This window comes from Echiichthys vipera (genome assembly GCF_963691815.1).
Source record: "Echiichthys vipera genome assembly, chromosome: 1".
Classification (NCBI taxonomy): Eukaryota; Metazoa; Chordata; class Actinopteri; order Perciformes; family Trachinidae; genus Echiichthys; species Echiichthys vipera.
Genome location: NC_139826.1, coordinates 32,820,998 through 32,837,814, shown reverse-complemented (window position 1 = coordinate 32,837,814; position 16,817 = coordinate 32,820,998). Strand labels below are relative to the sequence as shown.

Here is a 16,817-nt window from a genome sequence, read left to right as displayed (position 1 = left end):
TCTGATGGTTTCAGCTGTTTCTGTCATCTCAAGTCCTGCATACAAATTTGTCAGACATTTGTGAAACATTTCATTTACAAAAGCAACTTGTAATTCGTCTTTTTCCCCCCCACAGGTTTTTATTTTGTAGTATAAAGCACAGTATATAAATATCCATATGTAATAACACATCACTGATTAATACATGAATAACATTTTCTCCAGAACATGTCAATGAAATGAAGTTTACAGTGGGATTTGAGAGAAGAGATTGTAGTAGTGTACAAACTGAATCTTGATTTGTGCTTGGAAACCAACATAATCATCAAATGTACAAATATGTATGTTTGAAACAGAAAAAAAGTACAGAAAGTCAGTCCAGAGATAAAGGCTTGCATAATCCCTGCAGTCACACGTCAATTGATTGACCCATTTATTACAGACCTGTCTTGATTGTCCAATCCCTTTAGTGATTATAATAAGTCACGGCAAGTGCGTCAAGCTTGGGAGTCGTCTCTACTAACAAAATAACAGATGTGCATGAACAAAAAAAAATCTCCAGAGCAAAAGTGCGAAGAATAGAAACCTTTTTTACAGCAGATATTTGGTGTTAGCAGTAAAAGCACAGTTGTTAAATGACAATAACAAGGTCTGCGTACACCTGTGCCCTTCCTTCCACAAATGTCTGCTGTAGAAGATTTTGACAGCAGGAAAAGCACAAGTGGAGTTAATGCCAATAATGACGGCTGCATTCCATTTAGCAAGCAGGTGCCAATGCTCTGGTTTTGTGCACACACTTACCGACTAAATGGAATGGAGCCATCGTTAATGTGATTATTTACTCCTGCGCTCTTCCTGCTTCGACAGACCATGGCTGCTGTGAAAAAAGGTCTGTTCAACAGTGCCTCTGCTCCAAGGTCAGCTGCTTACATTCACACTCCCCGACCAACTTAGATAACGGGTTGGAAGCTACATTAAATCGCCCCGCTGGTCCCAGATGCTGCCATATCAAAGGTCAGTGGTTTTGTCCTGGTCTGCAATGGATTTGGTGAAATTGACAAATGATACATTTGCCAAACCCATCTGTTGCCATCCATGAAACATTCTGTCTTTTTGGCTGACACCTTTAAGGCCCTGACACACAGGGCAGACAGTTGTCCATCGGTCAATGTCGGGCCGTTACTGAGCGTCAGACGCCCTATTTTTTGCTGTGTGTCCTGAACCGTTGGCACTATAGTCGGTGGCTTTTCGGCCAATTCAGTTTGTTGTATCGGTGGTGGAGCCTGAAAGAAACCACTCTGATTGGCTGTTCAGTTGTAGTGAATCAGTAACCTGACTCTCGCCAGATGAATTTCTTTCCACCTCTCTTAACTCTGGGATCACTCGACTTGCATATGATTGGATATAACACTTGTCCGTCATCTCTATAGACATGCTACTTCAAGCACTCGCATCGAAACCAACCCCTTGAGACCGATGAGAGCGAGGGGCGAAAACCTAGTTTCCACCAAAAAAAGCCTTCAGAGCCGATCTCTGCTGTTTCTTTTAAAGAAGAAATATTCGCTAGATTGGACGACACGGATGAAATAGCAGCATTGATGTTGACGCCTGCTTCCTCGATGCGAGCCGCCATTGTTGTCTGAATCACAAACAGTCACATCTCCGCTACGTCCCATCTATAAAACCCCGCCCGGCGGTCCGTATTGGCCGGACCATTTTTTGCAGACCCTGAAATCCCTTTGCAATGGAACGATCCCAGATGGTTGAGTGGAGTGGAGTCAAGTCGGACCGAAAATCACCTGGTGATAGTCAGGTTAGTGAATCAGTCCATGAGAGAGGAAACAAATGAGTAAAGTCAAGAGGCTGTAAGATCGAACAGGTTCGAAAAATGTGCTAACCATTGAGCTCTTTAACAAAATTTAGCTTGTCGCCATGCACAATTTATATAATTTGTGTGTGGTATGTTTTTAATGTGCTAACTAGCATCTTGAGCCAAGCTGATGGTCTTCTGGTTTCCCTTTGCTGAATGACGAATAGAGAGTACAGCCACCTGCTGGTACGGAGGGTAATTTCTTCTCACGCAGGCTCAGAACGTACATGCTAGCAGCAGTCAGACTCGGTCTTGGCCTAGTTCTTTGGCATCTGCTTGGTGTGTCTGGGCCTTTAAGCTTTAGCCTTAGTCTTTCCGGCATGATCATGATGTAGCGTTAGCGCGGTATCATGTTAATTTAAAGACATCAAACATGACTGAGATTTCATGTTCCCAGCACTTTTCACTTTCCACTCTTCCAGCAAAGTCCTTTGACATTGAATCTTCAGTGCTGCAACAACTTCAATCACAACATTGATTTTTGAGATAACAGCTTAAAGGGTATGATAGCACGGCAGCTGTCTGGGCTGGACAACCTTGATAAGTCTTTGAATTCCTATTGAAAAGACTGAATTACATCTTCAGGCAGTACAGAAAGCACCAGTGCTAACAATAACTGTGAATGCAGAAACGAGCAGAAAAAATGAAAATTAAGTCTTTCTAATTTGAGTAATTTCACAATCACTTAAAAAAAAACATCATGAGAAATTGAACTCATACTTCAATAAAAGTAAAAAAACAAAAGCACCTAATTATCCATATTCAAGTAGATAAGGCACTGGGCCGGCCAATACCCGACCCTCGAAATGTTTGTGTTGCCTCTAGCACCAAGTGTTTTCTGCAGTTCCACTTTTCACATTAGAAATTTAAAACTTTGTGACTTTAAAAACAAAGTGAGTGTGACTTTACACAGCTGTTACTGACACAACTACTAAAAAAACTGTTTTTTACAAGCTGCTGCAGACATTAAACAAAACAACTGACCATTTGCTAAACCCCTCCTTCGAACAGCGATTGTCCAATCATAGCTTAGCAACCGTTGTTAGGCACTGCAGGCTTGTCAGGCTTTGGATCTTTCCACATTTTGAAGATGCGTGAAAAGTGCTTTGCAGTGTTGCCAATTAGTGACTTTTGTGTTAGATGCAGCGACTTTATTTCTTAAAAGCTACGAGCGACAAATTTAGCCACTCATTCAGACTGTTGGGAGAAAAAGAAGAAATAAAGAAGATGTAATTCATCCCAGTCCTCGGCTCTAAACCACTGAACTTATATCATCCTACGACTTTTAGAGAATTTTTGAGACTTTTTGAGCTAGTGCTAGCTGCTCTCGTTGGAAAAGAGTTACCAACACTGGTGCTGTACAGAGAGCGATACTGGATATGTAAAATGTTTGAAGGGTGGTGTCTTTATCCTCTTCAAAAACTAAAAACCAGAGTGTAAGGAATTAATTAAAAAGTGAGCTTTTCTGCTCCTAATGTAAGCTGTAAACATGATTTTCACTGGCTAACCATAGCTATCTACAGTAACGCTGCCTTACCATATCATTAGCTAATTACGTTATTGTGAGCTGAACTCATTACCTGAGAGATCATCTGAGCGTTTACATTTGTTAACACCCGGTGTTGCAGTCGCTCTAAAGCACCGTTGTGACGAAAAGAGAGCTGAGCCGGAAGGCAAAGCTCTCGATTTACCGGTCAATCTTGGTTCCTACCCTCAACTATGGTCATGAAAGCTGGGTCATGATTGAAAGAGCGAGGTCCCGGGTACAGGCCGCCAAAATGGGTTTTCTCTGGAGGGTGGCTGGAGTCTCCCTTAGAGATAGGGTGAGAAGTTCAGCCATCCGTGAGCAACTCGGAGTAGAGCCGCTGCTTCTTTTTTGTTAAAAGGAGCCAGTTGAGGTGGTTAGGGCATCTAGTAAGGATGAACCCTGGGCGCCTCCCTAGGGAGGTGTTCCAGGCACGTCCAGCTGGAAGGAGGTCTCGGGGAAGACCCAGGACTAGGTGGAGAGATTATATCTCCACTCTGGCCTGGGAACGCCTCAGGATCCCCCAGTTAGAGCTGGTTAATGTGGCCCGGGAAAAGAAAGTTATGGTTCCCCTGCTGGAGCTGCTGCCCCCGTGACCCGACCCCGGATAAGAGTCTGAAGATGAGATGAGATGAGATGAACATCCCTAAAGCCTATTCTCTTGTTATATTAAAATGAAAAAATGAAAAAAAAATTATAGCATGAATCTAACCTGCTTGTATAAAGTTATCCTAATTCAAGTCTCTGTGAAAATAAAGAAAATGGTTTAATCTTACTCGCCTAATAGTAGGGCTGACTAGCTCGACACTGCAACACAGGGACACTGTTGTTTCTTTATGACATGAGGACGTTTACTTTTTGCCTGGGACCTGCAGCTTGAGTCTCATGGTACACAGCGGCCACAGACAAAGATTATTTTCTCTTCATACTTCTGTCTGAAATCAATGAACCACTGTTTCAATCATGCCAAATAATTTAAATAGTAACTCTGCAAAACCAGAAGTTTGACAGGCCTAGCAACAGTAACTAAGGAGGGGCGGCACTAAGCAAACAGTTAATCATTTTATAAATGTCACATGAAGCATTTATGCACCAATGAGACTTGTACCACATTGGACGTGAAAACTACATTGAAAATTGTCTACCTGTGTGTTTTATTCCGTTTCTGCTGCTGTCAGTAAAATGAAAGCATTGTACCAACCATAAAGGTTAACGAGTGGTTTATCTACAGGTGTAATAATGCACTATTACGCTGGCTGCACTGACGAGAGAGCCCTGATGTAGTAGAAAAATGTCATTCTGGTCAAACTGTAGAATATAAAAAAGTGCAAACAAATATTTACATACTCATTGTTTTGCCATAGGAGCGAGACTATGCTTTGTTATTTTTCCTTATTAATTTCAGAGCGGTAGGAAAAAAGTAACCAGCACAAACATGCAGAGATTTGGAGTGGGACTAATTCATAATTAGTCTGTAGTGGTGAAGAAGTCAGGAAAGGGCTCAGATTGTTGACTTTACTTGATGATTGACATTTCATCAGTGTTCCTGTGGATGAGTGGTTACTTTGTCGCGGCTCATCGGCCGAGATGTGCTGCTGGGGCGGGAACGCTGGCTGCAGGTTTTGCAGCACTGTGCTCGCACGTTGGGCAAGAGGCAACGGCCGAGCCAGCGGAGCGTGTGACAGAAGCGAAACGTGAGCCGATCACGAAGGCAAACTGCTCCTGTGTGGGTGACAGAGAGGGAGAGAGAGAGAGAGAGAGAGAGAGGTTACATACAGACTTTTTATCCTTTTGCATCATTACAGCATGAATCACAGGCACCGTGTGAGGGCTGTAAGCCTCTTAACATCATCAGACATGCCCTTTAAGTTTAACTGTGACACGTGTTAGTAATCCCAGACATTATGCTCATGTTCTTTTGTCCTTGCTTCAACACTGATCGCGTTCAGAGACGTGCTGAGGATTTATTTCTCATCTTGTAGAAGTGGGAAAAGAAATTAACAAATACTCCTGGTAGAACAAATGTTTCTGTTCTTTTATAACCCAATACCTTGAAACAAGACAATGCTCAGAGGAAATACAAAACATCAAATCAGCCACAATGCTGATTAATAGTGAGTTGGATTGGTATTTTTTGGTAAAATGTGCTGTTTGATTGAGAATTAATGCTGAAACACTTTCGATTTCCTGAGAATAAAAAAGAAATCACCATTCCATGTGACTTTTTTTACTGTAATTATTTTCCGGGTATAAAAGACACTACCGTCTTGTGGGAGAACATGCACTTTGTATTATTTGTTGTAGCTGTTACCTTGGTGACAAAATAATCCTCATGTAAATTAAACACAACATATAAATGCTGTGAAACACCCGTGACCCCTGTCTCCATCCAGGAGGTCCCTGTGGACACTGTAGAGACTGTGGACACTGTAGAGGAGACACTGTAAGTACCTGGGGGTGTACTTTAATAATAAGCTGGACTGGACTAGAAACGCAGAGGCTGTCTACAAAAAGGGCCAAAGTCGACTCTTCTTCCTGAGGAGGCTGAGCTCCTTTAACATCTGCCGGACGATGCTGAGGATGTTTTATGAGTCTGTCGTGGCAAGTGCGATCTTCTTCACTGTCACATGCTGGGGCAGTGGGCTGAAGGTTGCACACACCAACAGACTGAACAAACTGTTCAGGAGGGCCGGTGATGTCGTGGGGGAGGAGCTGGACACCCTGAGGACCGTGGCAGAGAGGGGGATGCTGTCCAGGCTCCAGTCTGTCCTGGACAATGTCTCCCACCCTCTCTACGACACACTGGCCCAGCACAGGAGCACCTTCAGCAAAAGACTCCTCGCACCCAGATGCACCACAGGAAATCTTTCCTGCCTGTGGTCATCAAACTATACAATGCATCCCTCAGAGAGTCTGTCACCTCCTCTCTGTAATACGGACTCAATCATTAACACTTCTTCTTTTGCACTTTTTTTTACGGTACTTTGCACATTATTACAGTACTTTTGAAATATGATATTTCATATAGATATAGTTATACTGTACATGTATATTTTATATTTCTGTTTTAATAAATATATGTTATCTATATAGTATCGTTGTTGTTAAATATGTTGTTTGTTTAGGTGGAGTTTGAAATTTGAAAGGATTATTAAAGTACTTCTGATTCTGAATTAAGAGACTTTATGCCATCAGATAAAAGGAAAGACAAGATTTTACAGAAGAAGGATGCGAACAGGAGTGCTTTAAGTTGTTTAATACCATCAACAACAACAACAACAGGACATACTGTGTTTAACACAACCATACCGAGGTAAATGAACCTTTTGCAGCTTTAGATTTGAATTACTGTATTTACTCCATATAAAACAAGAGTTGTCAATCAATCGCGGAGTGACAGCCAGTTCTAATGCTATTGTTTTGAGTTTGGTGTGTTCGTCGTTTTGTTTCCTTAGAGATCACAGATTGACATCATAAGAATATTTACAAAGGATTATCATGGTGCGAGCATATTACATGGGCGCTATTTCCCCATGTATTTCTGTGTAAGTGACTCATGGCAACAACTTTTTTCGAAATTGTATTGAGAGTGAGCGGTTTGCACCAGCCACACAGGACCAATGTCAAAAAAAGTCGACCTGATTAGTCACTTACACAGAAATACATGGGGAAACAGGGTTAAAGGTTAAAAAATACAGTAGTTCAGTCCGTGGTGACTTGACTTGGGAACTGAAGGTTCAAATAATGCATGTGTCAATTTCCTGACTTGAGAAAATGTGTGTGCATAATGGGTAAAATAACAACAAACAATTGAATTTCTCCTCAAGGGACCTGTCCACTGTTCAGTTAAAGGCTGCTCCTGCCCAAGTGTAGGACCAACAGGCTCAAGAACGCCTTTGTCCATCAGGCCGTCACACTCTACAACTCCTCACTCGGGCAGAGGAGGAAATGAAGAGGACCGAAGGGAAGGAGTGGGAGCCACTCACTGTGCAATTAGTTATCTACTCCTACATACCTGAACACCTATCTTCTTCTTTTTCTTTTTTGTGCAAATACTTGATCGACCACTTAAGTGCAATAATTTCCATCTTGCTGCTCATTTCTGTCATATACAGTGATACATATTTTATCTTATACATTTCCTCTACATTTAACTTATCTGACTTTACATTCTGTGAATTTCATTTGACCTGCATTCTTACATCTACCTCAAATATATATATGACTAAGAGTTTATTGCTTACTGTTTATAGTTTTTTTATACCTTCTGTATTTATTTAGCTAAGAGTTTATTAGTTATCCTATACTGTATTTTTTATACCTCCCTTGTGTCTTTTGTAAGCTGCTGGAAACTCAATTTCCTTGCGGGAGTTCATCCCAAAGGGATCAATAAGAGAAGTCGAAGTCTAAAGGTATGTCTGCTTTCTCATTCAGCTGAACTGTAGAATACATTTTTACACGGATCAGGTAGTGTGGATTTTCTCTTTCATAGGAATAGCATCACGAGGGAATGTCTTGGTAGCCAGTAGTTGATGTTTTCAGTAGACTTGTAAAATGTAAAACTAACATTTAAACTGCAATCAGCACCAAAATGTAACCCTAGTAGCTGTGATCAAATATATATTTTTAAAAAGTATGTGTCCTTGAAACGTTTGTCAGAGGGCAGCCAACTTGTTTGTGGATACAGGTTGGTCTCCGTCAACAAGTGCACACATTCTGACTATCAAGTACCTGTTATTGTAGATCACAGCAGTTACAGCAGAAGCATGAAATTGAAAAACCAGTCCAGACAGCGATTTGAGGGTGGGCTGTTATTGAATCGTCACACTTCATCAGACATTCACTTCTTCAGAGCCTGATGTTGTTCCTGTATTCAGCTTCCTTGTCCTCTCATTTAAAAGCAGCTAACTGCGCAGGAATCAGAGGTCCTTCAGGAATTAAGTCCCTTTTACCATCTGTCCTGTATCTTCCCACAAGCTCACACACTGTAGTATCTGTCAAAGTGGAAAAAACAAAAAAAAACAACCCACAATTTCCTCCTGGAATCTCAGTTCAGGTGAGTTCAGAGGCGGAGGCGACGGCTGATGGCTCTAACAGACAACTGAAGTATTACAGGTCAATCTAACCTCCTGCAGATTGCAATGTTATTCACTTTTCAATCCATTAATGCCAGTGACAGCAAATCAAGCTGGATGTTTACTCATCAGACTCTTCAAAGTCTGCATAGGTGTGACAATATGATTAACAGATTAGATTATTTAAAAGCTTTTTGATAGAAATCAGGAGTCCCAAAGCTGTCTGTGAATGCAGACAGCTGTTTTAGAAGGGATACTAAAAACAAAAGTTATATTAAAGGGATACTTAGCCGATCCAGTTCTGTCATGGCAGTGTGAGCAGTGTGTAGAGATAAACAGTGTTTGGCTTCCCTCTGTGGTTGAAATCCGGCAGAGGTGAACCTAAATGCACCGGATGTTGCGAATCCCAGCAGACCTCTGCGGCCACCGACGGAAGTCAAACACCACTCCTCTGCACACTCTGCCCACTGCCATGACACAGAGCTGGATTGAAATCAGCAGAATATATCATCTCATCTCATCTTCATCCGCTTATCTGAGGTCGGGTCGCGGGGGCAGCAGCTTTAGCAGAATATATCAGTAACACTTTAATAAAGACCACATCTACAGTGCATTGTGAGGGCATTCAACGTGAGTTATTTACTGTATTATGGCTGAAAAAGGGTGGAAAATTTCTGTTACATTTCAGAACATTTTCACGAGAAGTTAAGCTCTGGGATTTGGGAAATTTAAACCTATTTTACGAGGCCACATTACTGAATTTGACCCCAAGGAGTACATCCAAGATAGTTTTACTGGGATAAATATATTTGATCAATGATACTTAAAAGCTTGGATATGTAGAATCTTTATTAAAAGCTATGTTTAAAAACAAACCAACAAACAATTGAGCGGTACAGAATGCTTTTCTATTAAAAATATATTTAGCCTGAATGAGTATTTACATTTTCTTTTTAAGGGTTTGACAATGACTTTCTGTCACGGTTGTCAGGGTTGTCTGTTGTTCAGCGCAGTTACTGTAAGCTGGCACTGGGTGAAATGGAGTTTGCCAATCCTGCAGATGATTATTTGTCCCAGCAGCTGAGTGACAGGAGACGGGCAAAAAGTAAAGTCAGTATAGGCCAAGCATTTACACCATGGACTGAGATAAGGGAGTTCAACGGCATTAAAACGCAAGCTGAAATTGCTACGATTCTCCTTGATTGGTAAGCTAACTTTCATGTTTAGCTGTAACGGCTAACGCTAACTGTCAGTCAAACTCCTCGGCAATACTTGTTTTTATGGTGATTTGCCGGAGGTGATGTGTTCAAACAGGCTCAAACAGACTCTGGTCTCCTGTAGGCTACTTGACCAGGTCTGACCAACCTGGCAACCTGAGTGATGGAATTATTTTTTGTTGTTGCGACTACGATCTTGAGACACTAAATGGCAGTATTCTGCTCACTAAACGAAAATGTGTTTATAAAGTCGTTCAGTGAAAGAATCCATTAGAGATCAAGTTCTTTGTTTAAACTGTAATGTAAGAAGGTATGTTAAAGGCTGACACATGTTTCAGTCATGCAGCTGTATTGTCGTTGCCTTGTTTAAGTCTATGTTGGCCAATGGTGTAGTCTACTGTAGTTCTTTTGTAGTGAGTATACTGTGATTTTCCCTCCCAGACTCGTACTCACCTCACTTATGCATACAGTTTGTATCTACATGTTAGTGACAGCATTCTGAAAGACTGTTTATGTGTTATCAACACGTCCTTTTATATTAAGCAACACAACATTTTAACAGCTAATGGCCTTTACAGTTGGAGAGCCTGGACAGATTTTCTACTGATTTTCTTTTAAGAGTACAATTATTATTAACAATAATGAAAATGTTCCACTCATTCAATAGCTAATTATCTGACAACTATTGATGGCTTACATTACCATAATTATACTGTAATTTAATGGTGTAAATGAATAAACATTTGAGATGACCATGATTTAACTCTCATTTGCATAGTCATTGACTTCATGAATTTAAATTGTTTGTATCTGCTTTGCATGTGTGCTGATATTTATCTAACTTTCTCTCCCTCCACTCTACTCTAACTTTTTATAACATAAGACCATTCAGTGGAGACAGAGACCTCTCCAAAGACGAAGTCTAACTAACCAGCACCCAGGCACATCTTATTTACCTATCAATATTTGGTAACAGATCTTTACCATTCAACACTGTCTGCAAACACTAATGCACAATTAATAAACAAAACAAAACAGTAATGTCACCTGCACCAATCTGACCACTTCCTTTTCATGTGTTCTTGCATACTCACTGAAAACCACAGAGTTTCCGAAGTCTTCCATGTTTAAATTGATATTAATGAAGTACTTTTTGCTGGCTTTTTGTAGTAGTTAGCACTGTCGCCTCACAGCGAGAAGGTTCCAGGTTTGCATCCCGGCCTGGGCCTTACTGTGTGGAGTTTGCATGTTCTCCCCGTGTCTGCGTGGGTTTTCTCCGGGTTCTCCGGTTTCCTCCCACAGTCCAAAGACATGCACGTGTTAGGTTCATTGATTACTCCAAGAATTGCCCTTAGGTGTGAATGGTTGTCTGTCTCTGTACGTCTCTATGTGCCCTGCGATAGACTGGCGTCCTGTCCAGGGTGTACCCCGCCTCACGCCCAATGTCAGCTGGGATCGGCTCCAGCCCCCCCGCAACCCCGACCCCGGGATAAGCGGTTGAAGATGAATGAAGAAAAAGTACATTTTGCCGTGGTGCCTTCTCGTCTAGTCCTCGAGTCCTCTCATGTGTGACATTTCCTAAGGTTTATTTCATTTTACAACTTAAAGGACTGGTTGGAGGTTTTTATTCTAATTAAACATTGAGACAATAGCCAAATTGCCTCATGTACACAGGCACACAGCAATTGAAACGAACTAATTTGAACACATGTAAATTTCTCCAGGGGTCAGAGCTCAGGTTAAGCGAGTTCAGTACCCCCGCTGCAGTTGATGCTGTAGGGTGACGTATCGACTGAGAACTGGAAAAAACCTAATAAACACCTACATAGAGAAAATGTCACTAATGGCAAAAGCTGTCAGTTTTTTTCCTGGTAAATACTGCATATCCTCTGCTCGAAGCACGTGTCCAGTCCCTGTGACGGATGAACTCTCATCCTACTACTGTAAGAAAACCCAGTGGGATATTAATGACCTGCAGCCAAGATGTATTATCAGGCACAGAAAAATGGAAATCTGTCTTGGGCTCACACAGCTCCACATGTGGTCTTACAAACGCCTCTGTCACTGCACTGATTTAACACTAAACTGATGGAAATCACAGCTTCGGTCCGTAGCTTCAGTCCACGTTTGACGGGAGGCTACTTGGAGCAGCCTTTACCTTACGGGCTCTGACAAAAGCATGAACATGCGACAGACAGAAGTTTTATTCTTGACCACCCACTGGACTTTGTATATTGTGTTGGTCAATATATCGCAGCAGGGCACAGCACATTGACACATGGCTAGACTTTTATTAATGTCAGATGAAATGTCGCAATCCGATAAGCCTTCCTCCCTCATCGTTGTCTGCATGGAAATACAAAAAGTGTAGTTGAGAAAGACTATATGGGACTATTAGATGGATAAAATGACCTTCTGCTCCATTACTATTCCCATCATGTCTTCTCTCCGGTAACATTAATGAGATGTTTCCAAACTGCGTCCAATTACTGTGCAGTCGTGATTGCCCTTGGTTTAAACAAAGCATACGAATGGATCTGAATGAATTAAGCTCTGATGTGGATTGTTATTTATGATATTCGACAGGAATGACGCTGTGTTTCAGAAAAAAACAGGCACTTGGCAGACGCTTTTGTCCAAAGTGAGGTACAATCTTAGCCACAGTAGGTAGAGTAGGCGGCTTTGAGACACTAAGCTCACAAAGTGTCACAAGGCTTAAAGATACAAATAACCTTTTGTTGTCTTTGAGAAAGAACTAGGGAAGGATTGAGAGGATCATGGAGACGTGAGAAGTCAGATGTATCTGGTATAATTCTTCACTCAGGCAGTAATATATCCCGCAGAAGGATGGGTCACATTACAACAAAATAAATCAGCCGACCGACTCATCGGGCTGATTAAAGAAACTAAGTCAGTGCTCGCTCTTGTGTCAATTTCACCATTGTACGGACAGACGTCAGCGACATGGTCGGAAACCTTCAACCAAACTAGCTTATAGGGCTTGAACAACTATTGTATCAGTATACATTTACCAAAGCCAAAATTACACTCCACGGCACTCTCTTTCTAAGAATTAAAATGCCTTTATTATAATACAATAAATAATTTCATTAGTACTCTGGATAGTTTGAATGATGTATTTTGTAGCTGGCTGAAATGATTAAAATCCACAATGCTAAGCTAATATTTGACTTAACTGAGGACGATTTATGCTGAAAAAAAAAAGAACAAAAAAAGCATCAATAACCTGCTTCTTCTCTGTAGACAACATGCGCCTTCCAATAAAGTCTCCTGGAGCAAAAAGTCTAGTCTTCAAAGAAAGATGCATTTTAAAGCCAGATATACACTTTGGTAAAAAATGTTTTGGGATACAGTGTGACAGAGAAGCAAAATAAGGGAGAAATCATGCCATGAATGATGCGTTTTAAGCAAGAGAAGACGTGCAGTCTAAAAATGTCCTGCGAATGTATTCTTCTACTCTATCTTAGCTGGAACTTTTTACACTGCCTGGCCATCAAAGAATACCTCTGAGGCTACTGTAGTCAGCCTTTCCACTGGTTTATGATGTGGCATCATTAGACGAAGGGCTGGTGGATCCCCAGTGTATCAGTGCCTCTGTTGATGCACGGCATGGCACACTACTTCCAAAAAGCTGCTGCCAGCAGATGTTTTAATAATGAATACCCCTGAAATAAACATCTTGCATACATAAAACATTCAGGGCATTGAATTTGAGTTTGAATTCTAGACATTGTTCAGAAACTTTGGGTGTAATGTGTATTTTGTACATTTTGTGTGTTCTTTATGCCCATTTTGTTGGAGTTCTGAAAAAATCACAACCATAACTCATGTTGGGTCTTGGTAATTGCTGTAGTTTGACATTTCAGTCAAACAGTCAGACAGACAGTTCTCCTTGGTCTCCTGATCTGCACTATGAGTTGTAACAACAGTGTATAGAATTAAAGTCGCAGACTAACGTAATCACAAGGACAATGCAAGCACGCTGATGTTAAACAGGTACAATGTTCACCACGTTGATTTACTCACCAGAGGGGGCGCTCTCGCACTCCTGCAAGTTACACTTCTGGATGCCCTCAGGCTGCAGCTCATGGTCACACTGAGTTAGATCCACTTCTTCGTCCGTCTCGGACTTTGTGTTCATACATTTGATGAGTCGACGCTGCACGCCGCCACCGCATGAGGCCGAACACTGCGGAGAGAGTATAGAGAGTGTGCAACTATTTTACAAACAACATATTTGAATGGATAGGAACTTCTTGCTGCAAAAAATATATTTTATTTCATGATTTGCCGTGCAATCTTCACAGTGGTAGAGAACATTTATTTTGTACATTTGATGACCAAACACTTTATTCTTCATCTTGCTTGCTTGTATTCAGTCTCAGAACATCACAGGGAGGATCTGCGGAGCCACATACTGTCATGGAAATTAAAAAAAAAGCTCTTTGACAAATGGTTGGGTTAAAGATATTTTTCTCAGTATTTGGACATACTTTGTTAGTTTGGTATCAGCTGCCTCATACCGTGTTCAATGCATGTTTTTAACTATGAGGATAATATTAATGATGCTGTAGACGATGTTTCTCGATTGACTGCTGCAGATTAACTACAGAGGGTGTGTTTTTTACACTGCTGATATGGTTCAGGGATTAAAAAAGACGTGTTTGTGGACTGGAGTCATGTGTAGAGACAGATGAAGGAGCTGCAACTCCAATAATGGTCATAATTCCCTGTGGGCCAGGTTACAGTGTTATGAGACGACTGCCTGCAGCTGTTTTTCTATATAAACACCACAGATCATAAAGTGATCATGTGGATTTTGGGAGATAGAAATTCTACCCACAGATGATGATGATGGATGATATGCTACTATCAGCAATCTACCAGAGGATAGTTGAAGCAGAAACTTTTTGTATGCTCAACAAAAACACATCAAACCATGTCTGATACATCAATACATCGTTTTTTGTCTTTTCTTCTTGAGTGATTTGGCTTGCTCTTCTTTTTTTCCCCTTTCTCTTCTGATGCTTCTGTGTTAGATGTGAACAGCTTAATTTCTGCTTTGATGATGATATTAACAGACATTACATCCCTCACTGTCTCTGTCTTTACCGCCTTTATCCTTCTACAAATGCATGAATAAAACATTAAAATAAGAGCTAATCATAGACCCATTAAATCCATTTCCCCTTATTTCTCCGGTCACCCTCAAATCCTTTCATCATCTGCGTCCCTGTGAAATGTTAAATAGCCTTTAGAACCTACATCAGGTCATAATGACGCTGTCTTTGTGCAGCGATACGCCTCCTTCTTTTCTTCCTCAACCACATTCACTCTCATGAGACCTCAGAGGTCACATCTACAAGTCCATTAGATCGCCATAAACACAAAACACTGAATGCGTGTGTGTGTGTGCCTACCTGTTCCCATGATCCAGTGAGCCACTGAGCACAAGGCTGGCTATTACACGATTGGATGTTGCTGGGCTGAAGGTCCAAGTTGCATCGATCCTCCTCTGGACAGGTCACCATACGCTGCTGCTCACCTCCCCCACACACTTCAGAGCACTGAGACACACACACACACACACACACACACCATTAATACTCAAGAATAACATCATCTAAAAAACATGGCAAGTAGAATTTCATTCTGCACTGAAATGAAAAGAGGCAAATTACAAAATCTAAAATACTTTACAGTCTGGTATGCTTTGATATGCATATAATAGGAAGAAAATTAACTTTGGCCTAAATCCTTTAAGATCATCCTGTTTTAGCTTGTTCTGGAGGTCGGCTTTCCTTCTGTCTAGCAGACAAACCAGAAAATACTTCATAGCAGCTTTCACAGTGTCTCTAATGATTTTTCTTTGCATTACTCACCTGACCCCAGGAAGAGGCGTACCAGTCGAGACATGGCTGAAGGTTACAGGTCATTCGGGTTTGCGGCCTGGATGACATGGCTCGGCAGTGGAAAGGTCGTAGAGGCCTTTGATCGCGCATGTCAAAACACTGGACCTCTCTTGATTTAATGCCACCTTCACAATTCTTGGAGCACTGGGAGAAGACACGGCCTCATTGTTATTCAAACAGCATGAGCTTCTGGAGTATTCAGTCGAAGTGAGTCAAAGGCAACTGGTTTTAATGTGTTTCATTGCTCATCCAAAAAGTAAAGTAACAGTTTTTCCTTTCTAATAGTGATTCCAATACTTGAACTTATGACTCGGCCGATACCAAATACAGATCTGATATACTGTATATATAGAAAATGATTGTTTTATATATGTATTATTATAAATGATAGCTTTTTAATCACCTGTATAATCTCATCTCATCTCATCTTCATCCGCTTATCCGGGGTCGGGTAGCGGGGGCAGCAGCTTTAGCAGGGGACCTTCAACTTCCCTTTCCCGGGCCACTTTAACCAGCTCTAACTGGGGGATCCCGAGGCGTTCCCAGGCCAGTGTGGAGATATAATCTCTCCACCTAGTCCTGGGTCTTCCCCGAGGCCTCCTCCCAGCTGTATAATACTAACCCTTTGTAGATATGATTATATGATTTCTATTGTTGTGAATGGCCTGGCTCAGGTTCGTAAACCATGAACTAATGCTTACAGTGAATGAATGCCACACTTTCTTTCATTTTCTAATTTGATATCTAAATAAATAAACTACTTTGAAGTAGATTTTCCTTCAGGGGACAAATTATGTGGTAGTAGATCAGCACATCGGTCATTTTGGCAGTATCTGAGCCATTTCCAATACTGGTTTCGGGAAAAAACGACTCTTGAAAAAAGCTTCACTGATATGAACTGAAGTGATGGATGACATCTTCAAGACCAAACAGGAGTCCCAGCGTCCTTTGACTTACTGAACAAGATAAACTCTGACCTGAATGACTCCCAACTGTAAATATTTACAAGTAGAAAATCGTTCAGACAGCTTTCATAGTACAAACACTTCTCTCTGTCCGACTTCCTCATTTGTCTGGTACAGTTTATCTCATTTCAGGCTCATCATTTTCCGTTTTTGTTTTTATCAGTGTTTATACTGAATATCTACCAAGAGTCTACAGCCATGCTGGGGCCTCTGTGAGGCTGCACACAGGCAGAAGAGTACTCTGAGCTAAATT

At 41.2% G+C, this 16,817-nt stretch overlaps 1 protein-coding gene across 1 annotated transcript in view; it reads right to left on the bottom strand.

The window, feature by feature from the left end:
* Positions 1-141: 141 nt before the first annotated feature.
* Positions 142-16,817, bottom strand: part of adamts7 (a disintegrin-like and metallopeptidase (reprolysin type) with thrombospondin type 1 motif, 7) — an 83,936-nt gene continuing 67,260 nt past the window's right edge. The window contains exons 21-24 of the mRNA XM_083912803.1: positions 15,570-15,743; positions 15,108-15,254; positions 13,714-13,876; positions 142-5,096 (exon numbers count right to left, since the gene is read on the bottom strand). Coding sequence (XP_083768929.1) covers positions 4,912-5,096; positions 13,714-13,876; positions 15,108-15,254; positions 15,570-15,743 — 669 coding nt within the window. The 3' untranslated portion in view covers positions 142-4,911. The remainder of the gene's footprint in view (positions 5,097-13,713; positions 13,877-15,107; positions 15,255-15,569; positions 15,744-16,817) is intronic.